Here is a 20,562-nt window from a genome sequence, read left to right on the forward strand (position 1 = left end):
ACACGCGCGCGACACTTTGGCATCTCTCGACGCGCCTCTCGTTACCGCCCAATTTCGCGTTCCGAACCGGCGTTATTTCGCGCGAATCGAAGCCGCTCGAAGCTCGCAAGTGGAACGGATATCCGCGCTGCCGCGCCGCGTCGCGTCGTCGTCGAAAGCGTTGCGGCGGGAAAGAGAGAGAAAAGGAACGAGAGAGGAGAGCCTCCCGGAGAGTTCGCGCGCCGCTGCGGTGTTCCGCTTCTTAATTACAGTTTCATTCGTGCGCGCTGCACCTCTCTTCCCATTCATCGCGATTCTCTCGTGGACGAGAGTGCGCCTTAATGGCGGCCTTGTTTAATGCCGCGTTTGATACAATTTTAAACTCACCCGGGGTTGGGGAGGAGGGGGGCTTTTGTTACCGCGTCGCACGTTAATCGCACGTAAATCGCATGGCCGATACAGGTTCTCGCTTCTGATTGTTTGAAGAAAAATCTAACGGTACCCGTGCGTGCGTGCGTGCGTGCGTGCGTGCGTGCGTGAGTAGCGAATTCCGGAAGCTCGATGCCTCGTGTAATGCGAATAGAAGTTGATAGGTTTGGCCACATTTGTGAAGATATCGGATAGGGTCAATGCACGGATAAGCTGACGACAAACGAACCAGCTAGAGTTTCCATAGCGGCTTATATCAGAGAAATACCACGTATGTACGCGATACGTGAGAAAATAGCGTGAATACTCGCGGTGGCTACAATTCCCTTAACAAAGATTTAATACTCGAAGATAGTAATAAATTTATTTTGAATATTATAAAAGCACTGGTGTTTAAATCAAATATTTTAATGCTGGCCACTTTAATCCTGGAAATTACTTATTTTAAGTACTGAAAACATCGAACAACACAGTGCTTTTGATATTCAAAGTAAGCAATTTCCGATATTGACGTTTATTAAATTGGAGTTTTGTAGGGGATCTACATGATCCAACTAATCAGACGAAAAGAATGATTCTTGCGGCCTCAAAAAAAATGTTGATGTCAAATTTACTTAAATAATTGCGAAATAACGCTCTCTATTCAAATACTCTATCGAATATAATACACAACAGTCGAAATAATTTTACTCGTCCACACGTGTCGCCGTTCGTTCGTCAAGGCCGTCAGCGTGCCGCGATCTCAAGATAGCCGGCATTATTTTCAATTCGTCCCCTAGGTAGCTACAGAGTTTCTCGGAAACCGCGCGGCCGTTTCAGACGCCCTCGTCATCCAACGGCGGTCTCTATGAGCATGTATCGCTCGCGTGATAGACGATTCGTGACCTCGCAACCCTCGTGGATTCTCTCCCGACTATTTTCCTCCCCCTCCGGCGAGCTAGAGTTTCTAATAGAGGGTGAAAACTAGCAGCGAAGTAACGTCATTCCGTGCCGCGTTTTCGAAGTGGGAGCGTATGTGTTATATCCCTTGTACTAGCCCGTACTGTTTTTCTTTCCGGTTTTAATTGTCTCGTCATGCGACTCGCAACTCGCACGACGCGATGAAACAAACGCGATCCGCGCGGGCGCGAAAACGTATGCGCGAGAGGGAGCGAAGGAGAGAGAGAGGGGACAGAAGGTTTATGAAGTGTTATGTTTTCCGCAGTGGACGCGCACGTGCGTCGGGACGCACGTGTTTCGCGACGAGTGGAGCCGCGGTGGTGTTCGGTGTCGCGCAAGCGAGATGTAAACAATAATGCCGAGAAACGACGACCGCGAGTTGTTGACGACGCAGCGTTGTCGTGGTAGCAGCGGCGCGTAAAAGGACATTGCCATCGTGCGACGGCGCGCTGGAGAGAGGACGCATGCGGCGCGGCGCCCGAGTATGGTGTAAGAGAAGCAATCGTCGGACGGCTTGGGCTGCGAGGATCATGGAGTTCGAGCTGGACGGCAGCCTCAAGGAATGGGCGAAGGACAAGCCCCTGAGCATCCTGCAGCTCGATCCCGCCGACCGGGCGGTGTTGCGAATCGCTGGTGAGTACCGCAAATATCGCGGCATCGACCGCCGCTTTCCTACCTTAATTGCATGATGCCTGTACGGTATGACTACGTGGGGATATTCCGGGAGATACCCAGGCGTATTATTTCTATACGTCTATCCGACAAGCGTGCGTCCTCGACGCGAGAGATACACGGGAGAGACGTTGGACTTCGTAAAGTTTACGCGCGAGCGATCGTTACGTGAAATCGCAGCGGCGGCTTCGCAACTCGATCCATTCGCGATTTGTGTGTGACTGGTTTTTAAGGCTCGCGATTACTTTCACGATCCTTCCACGTTTGATCCACAGTCGAGTGTAGAACAAATTGACTCAAGATATCGAGATTTCTTTCACATGAAAACGACTCCCGCTGATTCAGTTTGAACAAAGGCAGATCGTTAGATCGTCGGTTGTGAAAGCATGTAATCGTGCTTCAGCTACGTAGGGTGCTCAAAAAATTGCCCAGGTATAACGTGTAAGACGGAGTATCTTGCCGTAGCTGCTCGACTCGCCTCTCCACCGGCTTCGCATTCGTGCACTCATGCGGCGCAAATGCGCGATGAGTCTGCGGGTTTTAGAGACGCTGCCCCGATGTCGCTGATTCATCTTAATGCGCTCGCGTTCCGGCGCGCTTTCGTAGGGTCAGAGCGTTTATAACAACGTTGACAACACGACGCCGGGGCTTATTTCAGCCGGTGGTTATTTACTTCTCGCCGATAAATATAGCGAGCGGGGCGCATTAGCACAAGTGCACGGTCGCGCCCGGAGCTCTCTTCTCGTCGCGCGGCGTCGCGGCCTCACAGTGCTGAGCGTTGTTTAGACGTGTGCCTTGCTCCCGGTCGACGAAATGCTCCGCCAACTTAGATTCAACGTACCGTAAACATCCGCGAATGTGTTCGGCACGACCGGCATCGAATCCACGTGCAGGCTTATCCGGCCCCGCCGACGAGATGTTCAATTGTTGATGTTATTGCTTGACAAATGCTTCGTAAATGTGAACGAAAAGAGAAAGAACTAGGAGATATCGTTGTTCGTTGAATCGTCAAGAGTTTCGAAAATAATTTCCAAACAATTAAATTTATACAATTCATTATTAAATTGTGTAAATAATTTTCCGTTTATCTTATTATTTCTCTCGTTTACCTATTTTTGACATTGATGATTCATCGTAATGAGATGAGTCCTTTTAAAACTCGTCTCTTGCTACGAGATAATTTAATTAGTGCCTATTCTAAATTCACTGTGCACTCCTTAATGTAATCTGATACCGCGGCGGGGACGTCGACGCCCGATCACTGGCCGTGTCGTTCGCATGCAAATTCCACTCCCACGAACTTCACGATCGCTTCGTACATAGAGACAACGTGTACTATCTCGTGATCATTGTCAGCTAACGTTATCGTTCGTCGAATCTTTGTCAGTCATTTACCGCTCGAGAAAGAATGAGACAGCTGATAAAGGCTAGCTCAAACTAGATAAAAGTGCACTTCCTTCTGACGAAGAAGCTGACTATTCTGAGAATGGCATTTGCCGTGCCCAGATTTTTATCACGTTTTATATGTATAGGATATACAATAATATTCACAATTTATGATATGACTATATTATATATAATAATAATTTATATGATATATTATATATATGTATATAAGGAGAAAATTTTTTTTTAAATTTACTCTGCAAATCATGTTAATTGTGGGACAATATAGTATATTTAAGCAAATTTTACTGTAAAATCTTATTGTAGAGCACAGTGAAATTTGCCTAAATACTGTATTGTTCCACAATTAACATGATTTGCAGGTTAAAATTAAAAAAGAATTCTCTCCGTGTGTATATAATTATAAACTTATATTTATATAAAAGTCATATTTACACAACTATTTTTTGGCAGTCATTGGTACTTATTATTTCTATTTTGTCGTCACATGTTGTCTCCGATTGACGGAGATTGTACCGATCAACGATTGTGACCCTTCTCGTGAACACGCGATAACATGCGAGCACTTCGTACACTGAATTCAATTGTATGATTAGTTTTCTGACGACTCTGTTCGTCCTAGAAGATGATTAGGGTCACGTCAAATATAATGGATAATGGATGAAGCGGCGTGCGTTAATAGCTCTTCTGTAACGGAAGAGCACGCTGGTCGGCCTGATGCATTAAAGGTGTTCTATATAGGCGTTACCTGCGGACTTTCGAAATTAATATGACAACGCGCAGTCTTGTCTGCGAACCGCCCTCGTTCGCGAGACTAACGATGTTTAGACAGCGCCAAACAGGCAAACAGAAATTCTATCAAGTACCTACACGGAAAGAACAATTTTGCTAAATCCAGATCTGAAAATAATTTTTGTTCAATACACAAACTTTGACTTTTACACAAAATAATTTTGTGTAAAAGTCAAAGTGATTGCTAGAATATAAAAATGTTTTATAGCAATGCTTATCAGTTTTAATATTCCAACTAGTTATTTTGATGATTCAACAAAAAATTATTGTTAGATCTGTTTTTAGCAAAATTTTTAGATCTTTCAACAAAATCGTTCTTTCTGTGTACGTAAAAATTCAATATATCTCTTGACAATAAAGCAATAAAAACTGTAAATGTGTGATGCTTTCTTGCGTTTTCTTTTACTTAATAATTTTTAACAAGAATTGTAATTTTTTGCCCCATGCAGGCAAACCAGAAATTCTGTCAAGTATAATACGTAAAATTCACTACATCTCTTGACAATAAAGCAACGGAGAATGTAAATGTGCGATGCTTTCTTCCGTTTTCTTTCACTCAATAATTCTTAACAAGAACATTGCAATTTTTTTGGTTTCTTCGAAGAATGAAAGTGTCTAGATTCCGAATTGTGTGTGCAGCACGTGTCGATGCAGTTAAGGATCGTATTACGAGCCATTTTTTTACTGTAAAATATCGTGAAATTCTAGTGCAATAACCATCGCGTTTCCGTACTTCGCGACATCGTTGCATCCGACCTTCAACGCGGGGGGTGCCAAGCGAGAAATCCGAGAGCATTTTGTAAATATCGAGTTGCACATCGGAGAGATCGTTTTACCGCGATAATTTTTTTTCTCACAGACGTCTTTTCTTCGGCGCTTCTCGCGCCGCATGCAACGCTTCGGACTCTCTTGATTATTATCTCGGACGTGCATGATGTTTTGCGTGGGTGTCAATAGTCTTCATTATTCGTGAGCGCCCGGATATGCAAAAATAGATTTTTAACGCCGGGAATGAATAGCGGTAAGGCATAAAGAAGAATTTACACGTATATAGAGAGAGAGAGGATCTTCTTCGCGCGATAGATTCTTCAAGACTCTTACAACTGACATGTTAGATCTCCTACCGCGATTGTATATACAATTCAATTTGCGAAGGCGCGCGCGTGCAGCCGGCGTAAGTCAGTAGCTATATAGCCTAAGATGTATTAAGAACCTATGTATCACGTACGCATCTATTCGTTAAGTATTAATGGCCCGTGGCAATTTAAGTTTGTTATGCGCTATTAGTCATGAGGCCGGTCAGCGCGCGTTTCGCAGTAGCGTGACGTTTCGTGGCCGTCTATTTGTACGACGATGATGCGATGCAGGAACTACCTGTCCATTGTTACGTAATTGAATTACAAGTTGTGTCTAGTCATAGCGCCCGTATATCATCCATCAAATTCTTCTCGTTGACCGAAAAAAATCGTAGAAATCTCAATTCGAAGAAATAGAAAATTTTTATTGAAAACGCTCTGACGTAATTTATCAATTTAACTGTGAAGTCTTATCGAATCGAAGGAGATAAACTGCACTGCCGAGTATTATCTGAAATATTTGCTGTTTTTTTTTATTTATGTTTTCGAATCGTCTTTATTCTCGACCTAATAAAATACGACAAAATTGATTGGAAGATTCCGCATAAAGATTCTCGTCTGAATAATTTTCAAAACATCTAATGACTGTAGGGATCCAATAAAATGTTAGCGTCCAGGTGTGCTCGCCAAGTTTTCACGGATTAATTCTTCAAGGTGTTGACATTGTTTTTGTCTAGTGCGGTTCGGCCGGTCGAATCGCTCTATCTCCTGCGGACTGCAGGTAGGAAGTAGGGACAAGTTAGGTCAGTTCACATTGAGCCGCGACCGTGGAGGCGGCAACAGGTGCTCGGGTCACGGTTCGATGCCCGGCTATACGCCATCAACCGCCTCCTTCGTTCGCCTCTCTTGCCTAGAGCCTGTGCTCGGCGATGCGCCTTCCACTTTTAATTATTGCCAGCTGGACGACTTTCCCCGTGAGAGTAGCAGAAGGCCGTTTTGAGTTTTGCGGCGTGAAGGCTCTTTGAGAGAGAGAGAAAGAGAGAAACGCTCGAGTAATTTTGTTACTTGATACAAAGTGATATTTAATTAAATTGGAAATTTTATATTGCAATCGCAATCGGCTTTTAACGAGTCTCTCGACGAAGGAAGAGTGAATTGCGCTCTCCAAGTATCCTCACATAAAATCACATGTGGGCCCATATGTCAACGCGTAAACGTAGAAGCGTGGCTGTTTAGACGCGCGGACTCCATCGGGGCGTGCAGACTAAACTTACGCGCGAGACGCTCGCGCTCGTCTGGTGCGCTGCGTTTCTAACGCGCTCACGGGCTTAATGTAAATTTAACCCGTGGACAATAATCACCCACTCGAGTCGCGCGACTCCATAATTCGCGTGAGAGCTCTAAAAACCGCAAACACGTCCTGGCATTTCCCGTCCTCTTTCATTTCTACCAAAAGTGAGGAACGTATATGTGTATTAGTCTGCCTATAGTACTAACTACCGCATAATTCGCAGCACACCGTTAGAATATTTCGCGACGTAGCACAACGTCGCGTAACGTCCTGTTGCAAAGCCGTGTGTGTAGGCACGTAAGCGGAAAAATGTTAAGTAACGAGTTAACGCAAACTAGGTTCATTGCCTCTCATATAAAAGCTTTTAGCGTTCTGGAGCAACCTTGCATAACAATATCCCCGAGGGAGAGAGAAAGAGAGAGCGTTTATTTTCAGATTTTTTAACATTATCAGTTTTAAATCTTTTTCAAGTACTATCACATATACTCTCTAAATTTTTTGGAGTGAACTTTCTCTTCTTTGGAGTAAATTTTCACTCTTTTGGAGTGAATCTTACTCCAAATGAGTGAACATTTAGAGAGTATTTAATATCGTTATTTAATCCTTTCACATAGTACGTTCTTTACAAAAAAAACACCTGAAATATTGTTTAAATATTTAAGCAAATTATAGGCAATTTTGTTTTGTTAATGTTTTGAAACATCTTCGAAACATCCTTCGTCTCTGTATACTTCCGAGATGCAAATGATACTTTAGAATGCCGCTCGCCGCTTGCTCAGTCTGCACATGTTTCCTTAGTGTCAGTTGCTATGTAAATATACCATGTAACCGCCATATACTTCATGATACCGGGGTGCTCATCCTGACTTGTTTATTGATACATACGTTGTAATTAATTTTACATTATAACTGCAACGCGGGGAAAATCACGCCATATGTTTTTTCGATTCGTTTTTTCATGTAATATTTTCTATTGAATCGCTTTTTAAAAAGAGGCTTATAAAATAATTTTGCATTTGAACTATTTAACTTTATTGAACATTGCATTTAGAATGTTCACTTTCATGTAAACAAATAGGGGAAAATAATCTTATTTTAATTTTATATTAGGAAAGTATGGCACAGCTACAATAATATAAGGCTGCATTAAAACAGCGAAAAATTTCGCTCTGAATACCGTTATGAAGAGGCCAAAGGTCAGGCCAGTCAGTTCGACTTACAAACGTGAGATCCTATTTGCGATTACTCTCCTTCCATTAACTCGGAAACAAAGAGATCATAACAGATACATGAATTACATATTTAATTTATATTACAATTTTTGTAATAGAATTTTTAATTAACACCAGAGGTGGATCTACCTTACCGGCGAGAGATACCGGGGTATCGCGAGAACGTTGCACCCATCTCATCGATACCGCAACCATTTTACCGCACCTTAATATTATTATCGTATAGTGGCCGTTGATACTCTTGACTCTCTCAGCGATAAGTTTTCTTCCAGAGAAATCATTTCAGAGTCAATCTTATTTTCCAAGAAAAATAGGACGAAAATAGAAGTTAATTCGAGTTGAGAATCAAAAGAATGCTGATACGGATTTGTCGATTATCTTTTTATCTGTATTCTGTTGTGAGTTTCGAGATTTGCTTTTATTCGATATATGATAAGACACGTACGAGAACGACGTGTCATCGCTGCAGGCTGCGCCACATTGATAATTCGCATGAATGTACTCTGCAAATCGCACGTCGATCTCGATTTTGCCGCGGTTGACTTTGCACATTGAGCTTTTGCACTCCAAGCTTATTCACGGTACGGAGTGCATTTTTTTTTTTCCGAAAGTGTATAATCTTTTCGAGAAATTCAAATGTTTATGATAGATATACGTATTTTCAAAACACTTGCGAAATGAAGACCTACATAATTTGAGGAAAGCTTACCTTTTGAAATCTTTTTAAATTTTTGTCGCATTTTTTTCGGACAGTCGACACTCTGTCGCAATATCTAACACTTGCACAATATTTTATGTTTCAGTAAATTCGAATGTATTTTAAGCGCACTCATAGATGTCTTAAGATTACGTAGATTCTGTGTAATATTTAAAATTACTAACGTTTGAGAATGTAGTATCACTTTGATAATTAATATTAGCAATGAGGATTTGCAGGATTTAATCAGCGTTCAACGTAAGACTGATGTCATGTGTGAAGCGACGTACTTATATATTTGGAGTAATCTTGGTCTCCATCGTTGTACAGTTAGGAATGCCAATTAAAGTCGCTGCCAGGTATATAAAACGCGAGTTACATTTAAAAAAAGTCATAGTCGGACTAAATAGCTGACAACACACGCTGAACAGCTGACGACAAGCCCAAAAACTTGAAGACATTTGTAAACTTATTGATATTGTAATCGCGTTAAGTGCAACCTACTTCAATTCTTTAGATCGCGAAGTTCGCGAAATTTTAAAAGTAAAATTTTCTAATTAAATTTATAACGAAATTTTTGATTACATTACGTTAATTAATAACGATATTAACATCAATCATTCAATTAAGATAAAAGCTTGCTAGTATAAAGTACCTTTTTCGAGTTTATTTCTAATGAAAGATTATTACACGAGTTCCTGGCAGTAATTTATCCTTCATGTTGCGATTATAACTATACATTCCGCGTTGGATTAAAGTAGGAATAGCTGATCAATTTAAGCGTCCCTAGATACGCATATTGCCGAGGGTTACGTGGCTGCGAGAAATAACGCGTGACCCCACCGGGAAGATTTGACCACAACTCTCTCTTTCTCTCTTTCTCTTTCTCTCGCTCAATTCGCCTATAGAACCGCCTGGGCACGTATTTCTGGGTGGGGTATATGAAAAGATCGCTCGGTGCTCTAAAATAGTAGTGGTGGCCCTACGTGTATCTTCCACTTGACCGCGAGTGCTTCTCCGGATCGAACTCTAGAGCGTCGTTAGAGACCGAATAATCGGGCGCGAATGCCTCAATGATGACGCCCGTTATGATACAAATACGGCTGCTCTCCTCTTCGACGAATATCGTTTGCCGAAGCATTTTTCGCACGTCTTGCGCACGATTCTAAATCGACATCATGATAACGTTATCTGATTGTAAAAAATAACTCATCGAATCATTCAAAATAAACTCGGAAAAGGAACTTTATACTAATTTTGTAAGCTTCTATCTTTCGCGTTTAATTAAAAGTTAATATCGTTATTAATATGAATGAAAATACACGGAAAGAACAATTTTGCTGAATCCCGCAGATCTGAAAATAATTTTTGTTCAATAATCAAAATAATTTTGTGTAAAAGTCAAAGTGATTGCTAGAATATCAAAACGTTTTATAGCAATATGCTTATCAGTTTTAACATTCTAACTAGTTATTTTGATGATTCAACAAAAAATTATTTTCAGATCATCTTTCAACAAAATCGTTCTTTCCGTGTATAAGTGAGAAATCAAATCGTTTGCTGCATCTTTACCTAATTCCGAGATACTCAATTTTTTTTCTCATGCTAGCTAAAATTTTGGAGTTCTGCTCCGCAGTCGTTCTTGAGACCGGTCGAGAAAATACAGTAATATCCTGACCTGATGGCGCGGAGGAAAGAACGAGGAAACATATGAACAAAACGCTACTTCCGTAAACTTACACCTCACGTGTGTGTGTATGTGTGTGTATACCCCTGCCGATCCGTGACCTGCCTTACTGGCTCCTTTGGCGTGTAGCCTATCCTCCACGGCACGATATCGGCGTGTGAGGAGGTGGTGCGATCCTCGTCCTCCCTCGCCCTCCACCCCGATTCTCCTCTCCCTCTCTTCTGGCCTATGTCTCACACTCCCTCTCCTACTCCCTCATCGGGTATCCGCGCGCTCCTTCGTTTTCCGCCTGCAGGAGCAAGCGAGCAGGATCGCGATCGGGAAACCGATGGGTCGGCGGCTAGAGGGAGAACAGTGAGAACGGTCGTCGCGGTGAGGAGAAGGCAAGAGGGAGACAGGCCCGTTTCTTGGATCTCTCTCTCTCGCGCTCTTTGTCTTTGGTCTCTCTCTCTCCCTCGAGGTAGAGCCGGCCGCCGGGTGGGCGGCAGTTGTCCAGGCGTCGGCAGTCTGCGTTCCGAGGCGACGTGGCCTGCACGGCGGAGCGACATACCGCGTCCTCTCCAATTCTCAGTGCGCTCTTTTCTCTCTTTCTCTCTCTCTTTCTCTTTTTCCCCCCCGCCTCCCTTCCCTCCTCTGTCCTTCCGTCTTTCTGCCTCTGTATAGCCTCTCTCCCCGAGTCTCTCTTCTCTTTCTCTCTCTCTTTTTCTCTCCCACTTCAACGCGTGTCCCTGTCCGCTCCTCTCGTCGTTGCCCGCCTCCGTCCTTGCGCTTGGCTCTATCTCTCTCTCCTGTCTATCGCGCCTCGTCGCTCCAACACCTGGCTCGCGACGCGACTCTCCGCTCCGCTCCGGATACAACGGCGGGCTTCGTCAACGGGCGCCGCCGTCCGTCGTCTTCGCGATCGCCGTCATCGTCGGTCGTCGCCGGCGCGCCGCGGAGAGAGAGCTATATACATACCGTTCGTATATATGCGCTCCGCGAGACGGAGAGAGAGAGAGAAAGAGAGGAGAATTCGCAGTGCCACGTTTCGAAGCGCCCGGTCGGTCGTCGCGCCCGTGTGTCGCGCGTGTGTTTCCTCTCCGCGAGGCACGAGGAGTATAGTGAACTGTGCGCGGGCGCCGGACGACGCGCGCGGAGAGTTTAGAGCGAGCAGCAGCGGCGGCCGCCCGCTCGTTCCGCGTTTCCAGGCCTCGGTGTGTTGCGTTCGTACATACACGCGGGTGTCAGTGACATTATTCTAGTCTAGTAGGTACAGGCCAGCGGCCCCGGAGTGACGGTAACGACGACGCAGAATCCTCGCGGTGTGTTAAACGCCTACGTTTTCTCTGAGCTTCGACCGCGAATCGAACTGTTAACGCTCGCGTTATCAGCCGCGATAAACGCGATACGGGCGTTTCACGGGAAATTTCAAAACACGCCGTCGTTTTATGACGGCTCAGTATAATGACGCGCGAGAATTCTGCCTCGTGATTGACACGTGTACGGAGAGAACCCGCGAGGTTTTTTTTTTTTTATCGATTTATCAACCATCGAGATCTCTTTGCTTCGATCACTTCGATTAAGTTCGGAGTCTCGTGCTGTGAATATGCAGCGGAAGTGTCCTTTCCGATTACTCGCGATGGTGCAGAAAATACAATTGCGGTCAAGTACGTTTTTCCATGTCGGGGAAACAAGTAAATTTATCGAGACGCATTATTATCTCGATTTTAATGTTTAATCTTTTTCTCTAATTTGCGGAACGATATTCGACTGGTCATCGAAGTACGTCTATAATTGCGAAAATATCCCGAGCGGCTTGGCAGCAACGCCAGGCATCTAGTTTGACTCATACGCCTCGTATAATCACGGCAGTTCCGACACTCCCTCCACCACCCTTCTGTGCTTTCTCATTCTCTCTCGATCGATAATACATTTGATTTCAACGAATACGCCTCTTTCTTCGTACGTCGACTTTTCCACTCGCTCATCATTTATCGCTCGTGCGTGCTCGATATACCTGTTATCGGCTCGGAATGCTTCATTGACATTAGAATTGTGATGTCGGCTTTTAAATTGATGCGTGGTTTACACGTTGTACATATCTGTCGTGACGCTTACCTACATAGATTTTATCGCACGTAAGAAGTTAATTATGACGGAAAGGATGTATTCTTTGAAGACAATATCAAATTTGATCTTCGCGTAACTTAATTTAATTTTATTTCCATGGAAACTTTCACACACATAAGATTTGCTTAATTTTTTTTATCTATACAATTAGACTTTTTCCTGAAATTAAAAAAAAAATCGTGAACTCCGCGTCAGAAAATTTAATAACGTTTCAAAGGAGTATAAATAAGTAAACGTTCTTACTACTAAAAGATCAACAATAACGTCATACTGTTGGCTATCAGTTGCGTGTTTATCTGTTATTATCGATACCGGCGTAAGCCGGATAAATACAAGATGGCAGAGATACCGCGCGAGGTAAAAACACAGGTAATTTGCCTATAGTATGCTTAATAAGCGGCGCAAACACGGACTTCAAGATAACGTTAAAGAGGGTACTCTGTCGTCATCGGAAATACTTAAAATTTCATGTAAACGCAATGAGAGGGAGGGGCTCTTTCTTGTCAGTTTGTCGATGTCAGGTCGGAAAAGATGCCGCTCGAACAATTTTCCCGACGCCGTCGCCGCCGCCGAGCGAGTCAGACCGCGGTGGGATAAGAAGAAAGTCGTTTTTATCGAACGCGACGACGATTATGTAATAGACAGCCCGAGAGCGAGGAGCAACGCGAGTCGACAAGTCGCACGACAAAACTGGTCGAGGCGGAGACGCGTGCACCGGGAGCACATTTAAAACCGCCGCGCCGTGCGTTTACTCACGCGCCGGCTCTCGAGCAGCGCGCGCGCGCGCGCGCGCGACTTCTTAATTTGGTTGGATCGCGAAACTTTTACTTGAATTGGCACTGCCTAGTAGAGTACCGGGCGCAGCACCGGCTCGGCAAATTTACTTAACTAAGAGACAACAGAAGTAAGTACATAAATAATCGTTATTCTCGAGGCTTAATTATTCTCGGAGGTATTCAACGGCGGAAATCTTAATGAGTTTCTAGTTGGTATGCAACATTCATCAAAGGCATAAATATCTTGCTTCGCGTTGCTGACAAAGGAAAGACTGATACATGATCGATCGATATGCCTTTAGATTGAAATAAATTTAAATCGATTTGCAATTGAATGCGGGAAAAGAAATATCTTTTTTTATGTAGTCTTTTATTTAAAATCAATGGGTAATTTTATTTCATTCATGTCCATTTGCGAGGAGAGATTGTCTCTAAGGCTCGTTCGAATTAATTTATACAGGCTGTATATGTGGCAGCTGTTCCCTGCGCTATTATTATTCCTTTTTTGTAAACGGAATTACTCATCGCCAAATCTCATTCTTTCTCGTTAATGTCTCTCGAGTGGCTCTCGCTTTTCTACCTGCACGGCAAGTTACTTTTTCAACGCACCGCGACGCCTAACGAATGCGAATTATCGTAAATGACGCGTTCTCGATGGGATGAAATCATTCACCGGTTGTGTTTCCTCGGTTTTGCCCCTTGGCGAGGCATGAACTCATCGTCTCCTGGTAAACGACACTCCGGATGGAAGGGGGGGGGGGGGAAACAACATTGACGACTCGACTTGCAACGACTTACAACGTCCTTTTACGGTCAACCGGGGAGACGAATTCGCGGATTCGTGCGCTCGTCGGGTAAACAGTGCGAAAGAGGTGCGATTCGATTGTGTGGGCGGGCATGTCTAGGCAAACACAGGTTGGCCGCTCGTTCGACTTTTCGGGCTAAATATTATACGCGCCGCGACCGGTCCCTTCCACACTCTCGAAACTAGACTCGACGAGCCTAAACGAGTCCTCCCATTCTTGGCGGCGTCAGCAGGTAGAATTCACTTTTCATGGTAATAGGAACTTTATTGTCGTTCGTCGGCAGACGATTCTATCCGCAGGGAATTTTGGGATAATGCAATAATACCAAGGAAAAAAAAAACACGAAACTGTGAGTCAGCAGTTGTAGCGTAACTTCCTCCCGAACAAGATGGAAAAGTGACGATCGTCCGTAAGGAATCTCTCGAGTTTGCTCGACCGCCACATCTTTATCTCTAATTCTCACGGTTTGCCGGTCACTCTTTATTTGTACACTTGTTAGCCGGTACTCCGTGGTAAGAATAAACGTGATTCCACCCATTGGCCGTTCGACGTGTCGGCGGCGATTGCATTGTTGAATCGAACGCGTTGCACGTCCGTGTCCGCGCGCAGATTACGCCTCCGCCGGCGCGGCGCGCGGAAAAACTCGCTACCTGCTCTCGGTATGTAGCTCGTGACATCCGTGCGAACAACACTTTCGTATCTTTCGTTATCTCGCGCCAGAAACCCACGTACTCTCTGTGGGTCGCGCGGCCTTTTAAGGGCCTGATCGCGACCGAGGGTATCACCTTCAATTATTCCGTGCACATCATTCTTCTTGAGACGATCTTTAGAGAGATCTTTAGATTGAAATAAGATTCAAATCGATTTGCTATTGAATGAGAAAAAATATTTTCTCATATACCGTACTCTCAAGTATTTTATTTATAACGATGAAACTTTTTTTATTCACACTTCGTCACGTTCAGACGAGCCCGCCCGGAGCTGCTTCAGGAAGCGACGTGTTTGTTCTCTGTCAGCCTCCCGCCTACCTTTTGCCTACCTTTGAAATCGATCCTCCGGTTTCTCATTACCTTAATCGTTCTCGCCGCTTAGTCCCCTCGCCTATCATGTGACTATGTACGTAACTCATCGCGTGGCGAGAGCCGACGCCCTTTCAAGGGTACCACGGCCGCCGCCGCGCCGAGCGGACTCGCGTCCTACGAGAAACATCCATACACGCGTCGATCGCGCAGAAAATACGGAATTGAAGGCACGGGGATCCACGGGGTGCGTGGGTAGGTAACACTTTTTCGTAATCCGCGCCGGGGACCCGCGCGACTCGATTAGTCTCGGCGGGGCCTCCCGAGTCCCCTTCAAGGTTGATCGCGGAGGGAGTAACTTCGCGCTGGGGCCCCCGGGAGTAATGGGCCGAGATCGACTGCGGACCCGTTATGCGACTTGGCGCAAGAATGCCGCCGAGCCGGCCTCCGTGTAGCCCGCGTTATGCCGCTCGAGATACGAGCGCGCGCGCGCGCGTGCCTTCCTCTCGTTGGCGCTGGTTCCTCCTTTGCTCGAACGAGGGAACGTTCCTTCCCCCCCCCTCTCCCTCCCACTCTGGGCTTTTTGTTTTTTTGATGAATCTTCTGTCGAATGTAATTTTCAGCCTCTCTTTAACCGCGGTAGAGCCATCGCGAAACTTTCGCTCGCGGAGGATACACGCCGAGGAGAGACGCCACTCGTATGTAGCTCTTCAGCCTAGCTCTCTTACCTGGCTATTGCGGTATTCGTGTATGCACATAGGCAAGTAATAGCGCGCGCGCAGGCGATCGCGAGGCAGGCACAGTCGTAATATCGTAGTTTCGCTCCGTCATTTAACTTGTCGGTTAATACCCCGTGGTTACGTGTCTCTCGCCCCTCTCCCCGCGCTGTGCGCGCGCGCGCGCGCGCGCGATGTTAGATATTAACGCGCATCGGAGAGATTATTAATGCGCGCGACCCTTCTCAGACAGTTTCTCTCGACGCGCGGCGCATCGCGCCGGATCGTATATATACAGTGCCGCTAATATTGATGGATACCCCCGATTCCCGAACTTGATGCATCCGCGTTTTTGGCGCATACCTTTACGCTCGCGGTGTACCTACATGACGCGCGCGCGCGCTATGCGACGCTACGCGAAGCGGCCCCACGGAGCGGACTATGCTCATATAAGGCGCACGTGTGATGTATACTCGAGGATGCCGAGAGAATAAAGTTTTCTCGGAACGCATGATTCAGCAACCCTGGCGACATTAAAGAGAGCGAGAGACCGTCGTCGTCGTCGTCGCTCGTACGCCATTCGGCGTTTAATGAATTAACAAGGGCTCGTCCATTAGGCGCGTCCCGACGCGAGATACGGGATCAATTAAAGCCGTATTCACGGGTCAACGAGCGGCGAAAGATGCATTCTCCTCGGTTCGCGCGCGCTTATAGCTTTCAATTGAATTCGGGACGGAGGATACCGTTAGATTTTTAATCGAATCCAAAAAAACGCGAGTGGCGAATTTTTAAATCACGCTCGACGAATAAAAAAACTCGTTAATTGCCTTCGCGTCGAGATACGGATTCGGCTTTTTCGGGAGCCGAAGTTTTTTTTTTCTTTTTCAAACCGTTCCCTTTTTTTCTCGTGATGATTATATTTAACCGCGCCGACGCGGAGAAATATCGACGGGATCGGTTCCTCGCGACGGAAATGACGACCGCGCGCGTGTGTCGTCGCGGAATGACCTCACCCAACCGCATGTCGCGTGGCGACCGTGGTCTCAGTCTGTTTTCTTTTCCGTTTCTAATTTCGTGCGGGCAGGAGTGACGACCGACCGGCTTCGGAGCGCATTCGCGGGTGCCGTGTACGTGCCGTGTTGTTGCATCCGATCGCGCGCACGGCGCGGCGACCGATCGCGTATGCGCGTCGCGCCGCGTCGCGTCGTCGCGACGACGCCACTCTTCGTATTCCGCGCGCGCAATTCCTATCGTCTTAGGCATTTAGGTTCTGGTTTTTCTTCCTCGCTCGATTCTCTTTGGATTTTATTTTCAAAGGGGAGAGAGAGAGAATTAAAGAGAAAGCGGGCGATATACGTGTGGCGTTTTACCGCACGGTAGTGCAATAATCGCTGTCTGCTACCAGCCTCTCCCCCTTCCTCCCCGCCCGCCGCCGCCGCCGTCACCGCGCGTCGGCGAATTGGTCCATGACGACGGACCTTCCTGACACACGCACCGACCACACGACGTGGGGCACCCACGTACCCATTCTCCGCTTACCATATGCGGGGAGTTCGATCTCGCGGTTAGGCGCGCTTCCATCGTCGCCTTTAAGGCCTCCGCCGATGCCAGGCGTGTGCGTCGGCGCTCAGTCTCCACGCGCCTCGCGGATCGTCAGTTTGAAAAGGTCGCTCGATCTGTCCAATCCACCCGTCCGTCCGTTCGTCCGTTCGATTTCGCTTTTCGCTCGACTTTTTCGCCGTGTGTCACGGCTCCGGGCACCCCTCGATCACCGTACAGCACCAGCCGTAGGGTGTGCGTGTCGTAAGCATTGCAAGTGTTACGAATTAGAAAAAGGAGAAGCAGTTATCTCTGTCGGTTTATTATAACTCAACAGTTTGAATTTACTTTATCAAGTGAAGAAATTGATAAAGAAATCTGTCGCTCGAGTAGCATATAAATAGTGCAGTGTCTTTTTCATACAATTTATCCATCAAATTTGACGTCACTAAATGTCGTTAATAAATCTTACATGAAAAGAAAGACTTTGCTGGATACAGATCTGAAGATAATTCTTGCTGGACCATGAAAATAATTTTGTTCGAATGTAAAAATGATAAGCATTGCTATAAAACGTTTTGATATTCTATAGCAATCAGTTTGACTTTTCAACAAAATTATTTTGGTGGTCCAACAAAAATTATTTTCAGATCTATATCCAGCAAAATCGTTCTTTCCGTGTATGATTTATTCTTTTATGTCTGCCATAAAAGTACAGATCTATATACAAGTAGAATTTGCTGTTAAAGTCTACAAATTTTTGAATATAAAAGAAATTGCGAAAGACTAATTTCATTTTCGCGGTTAGGTAAATCACAAGTTAATTATATTGCCTCTGTTGCGGTCATGATGTTATCCCATCCTAGTCGTTAACCTAATATGGACGATCGATTACAAATTTGATGGACACGCGTGGGTTAATAATACCTGGTGGCCGGGCGTAACCGTGATCGACTTTCCAAGTTCCTTAGGCGTGCACCAAGGCTGTTGATTTCTAATCTAATGCGGATATATCGATCGATCTTCCTTTTTTTTTATTCTTATCTCGTTACTTCTCTTTTTTCCAATGCTTTTCTACAATTCTCTCAATCTTTCACGATTCGATGGCTACCGTATCAATTGATCGCAATTCGCCTCCTTTGTGTGCATACTGCATAATAAATTAAAAACCGTGTTATTAAATGACCTTTAAAAGTGTAGCTAAGATTGATTTTCCAAAATGAAATATTATTGAAATATGTATATTCTAAAATTGTCGAGGTTTCTCTCCGACCACGTTTTCGTTTTTTAGAGTCACTTACCAAACTTCTTCTCTTAAAATATCATTCGAATGTCTTATTCGCGCATTGCGTATTATCGTTGCACAGGTTTTCCATCTTCGCGTTGTTACTGACAGGAGCACGACGGTGAGAGTCGGGTGTTTTTTCGAGAATTCACAAAGTGCCATATCGTATAAGAGGGTCGCCGGGGCGACATATAGCGACTCGACGTCTCGCATTTGCATACGCCGCCGCCGCCGCCGCCGCGGCAGATTGGAATCCGAAGGTGAGGGGAATCCTTGGCCGATTCCTCGAACGACGACGGGAGGGTCCGAGAAAACCGATCGCGTTCCAGCCGAAGCTGGTGCACGTCGTGTGGTGGTAAACAACGACGGATACCACGGAGAGACTCTCGCGCGCGTCGTGCATTCCGCCGCGCTGTAAACGAACGGCGATAAAAACGAGAGGAGAAAACGCGAAATTATTGTACAACGAACGAATCGAGCTGAAAAATCCGAGAGGCGCCCACTTCCAAGTCTCCGAGGGCGGAGAACATCGGGAAGGAAAATTTGCGAAAATGTGAGAAAAATATATATTTGCCGCGACCGACTGGGAAGGAAGGCCAACGAACACGGGCGTGTCCCGGGTGTATCTACACCTCGAGAAAGACAACGAGAGATTTCTACTACGAATGCAAAACGTCGAATGGTGAGCGTGATTTAAACGCGGAATAAGCGAGAACTAATCGAGTGCCCTGCCGCCGGCTGTGTTGTCAGGGCGGCGCGGCGGAGAAACGGTGTTGTCGGTTCCGCGTTCCGCGTGAAGTGTGTCATGATAGTTCGCGCGTGGAGCCGGGCATGAACGTTGAAACCTGCACCCTTTACTTCGCTGGGACGGCCCGGGGCCCGGAGAAGGACAGGATGTCGACCCAGGCATACTACAAGGAGCGGCTCGGCTTCGACCCGGCGGACACCGTCGCCGAGCACCAGCGCGAGCAACGCTCCCAGCACGGTTACGAGGAGTCGCTCTCCAAATTCAAAGGTCAGAATGCAAACGGATTCCCGGAAGAGGGTCCGGGATGCAATGGCGAGGTCGGGGAGCACCGTGCCGGCAACACCCAGGCTTTCTGGGGCTGCTGGGCGATGTTCATTGAGGCGCACGGTAGGTGGAGAAAGAGAGAGAGAGAAAACCCCTTGAGTTGGCATGTGCGGATGCTGGAAGATTTTCGTGAAAGCTCACTCGTTTTTATTTTTCCCCTTTTTGTCTTTTTTGGTATCTTTATTTACGGAATTTTTGTCCCCATATTTTCTCCCCTTTTTTCTTTGTTTTGAATAAGCAAGTAGTTTGCTACTTAACTTACCTGGCTACTGATTTGTGGCCGACGATTGCGTTAAGTCCGGAACGAGAGACGTTCTCCTTGCGCGAAATTAACATCTTTGGGGGATTAAATCGTTGGGACTTTTATTCCAAGCACGAAGTGACCTTCGCAACATGCTAATTTCGACATTCCTCGGCCCGGTTTTAAGAGCGGATACTTCAAAAACGGCTATAATTACGGAGCGATTTTTATAAAACGACTATAATTCAAAGTTGGCTATTGAAGTGAATATTCATGATACCTTTGTCGGTAGAAAAACGTAAAATATATCCCTTTGTCATAAATCATAATCTCAATAAATGCACAGCATTCTTTCCATGAAACTATTATTTGTAAATTCAATATTATATATTGTTTTTTATAATTACAATTTTTTAGCGGTGTCTATTAACATCGGAATTGCACAAATATTTCCAATCGTACGTCCAAATTGTGCGATGCGTTTTGCCTGTAGTTTGCAGATTGCAAATTTACTCACGCACGCCATGTGATATATTGGTTTTTACTAACCTGACGATTAAATCTGTACCGTCGACCGCTTGTAACGCGCGCGCGCCGCGTCTAAAAAGGTTGAGTTACGCTCGCGACGTTTGTCTGATAAATGTTTGAGCTTATGAGTGTGTGTCGCTTTCTTCGCCTCACCTTTTTAGCGGCGCGTCGAGCGTGCGTAGTCTATACGGAATATCCGAGCTCTATCGTCTGTATATATACACAACATAAAGTAGGCAGATAACGAAAAGTAGCGGTTCTCTTTTTATC

General features: G+C 45.5%; 2 protein-coding genes across 5 annotated transcripts in view; one reads left to right on the forward strand and one right to left on the reverse strand.

The window, feature by feature from the left end:
- Positions 1-20,562, reverse strand: part of LOC105452597 (venom serine protease 34-like) — a 77,623-nt gene that overhangs the window by 14,827 nt on the left and 42,234 nt on the right. Inside the window, exon 1 of one of the 2 annotated variants that reach the window (XM_011693869.1) lies at positions 8,527-8,738. The exons of the other annotated variant lie outside the window; for it this stretch is intronic. Within the exon in view, the coding sequence (XP_011692171.1) occupies positions 8,527-8,557 (31 nt within the window). The 5' untranslated portion in view covers positions 8,558-8,738. Of the gene's footprint in view, positions 1-8,526; positions 8,739-20,562 lie in introns of those variants that run through there. 2 annotated transcript variants of the gene reach the window in all.
- LOC105452594 (microtubule-actin cross-linking factor 1) overlaps positions 1-20,562 on the forward strand; it is a 108,249-nt gene that overhangs the window by 3,376 nt on the left and 84,311 nt on the right. For 2 of the 3 annotated variants that reach the window (XM_011693863.1, XM_011693865.1), the window contains exon 2: positions 1,613-1,980. In XM_011693863.1, the coding sequence (XP_011692165.1) occupies positions 1,812-1,980 (169 nt within the window). In that variant the 5' untranslated portion in view covers positions 1,613-1,811. Of the gene's footprint in view, positions 1-1,612; positions 1,981-11,181; positions 11,447-18,533; positions 19,467-20,562 lie in introns of those variants that run through there. The other variant, XM_011693862.1, reaches the window with a different exon arrangement.

This window comes from Wasmannia auropunctata, unplaced genomic scaffold (assembly GCF_000956235.1).
Source record: "Wasmannia auropunctata unplaced genomic scaffold, wasmannia.A_1.0 LD336028.1, whole genome shotgun sequence".
Classification (NCBI taxonomy): domain Eukaryota; kingdom Metazoa; phylum Arthropoda; class Insecta; order Hymenoptera; family Formicidae; genus Wasmannia; species Wasmannia auropunctata.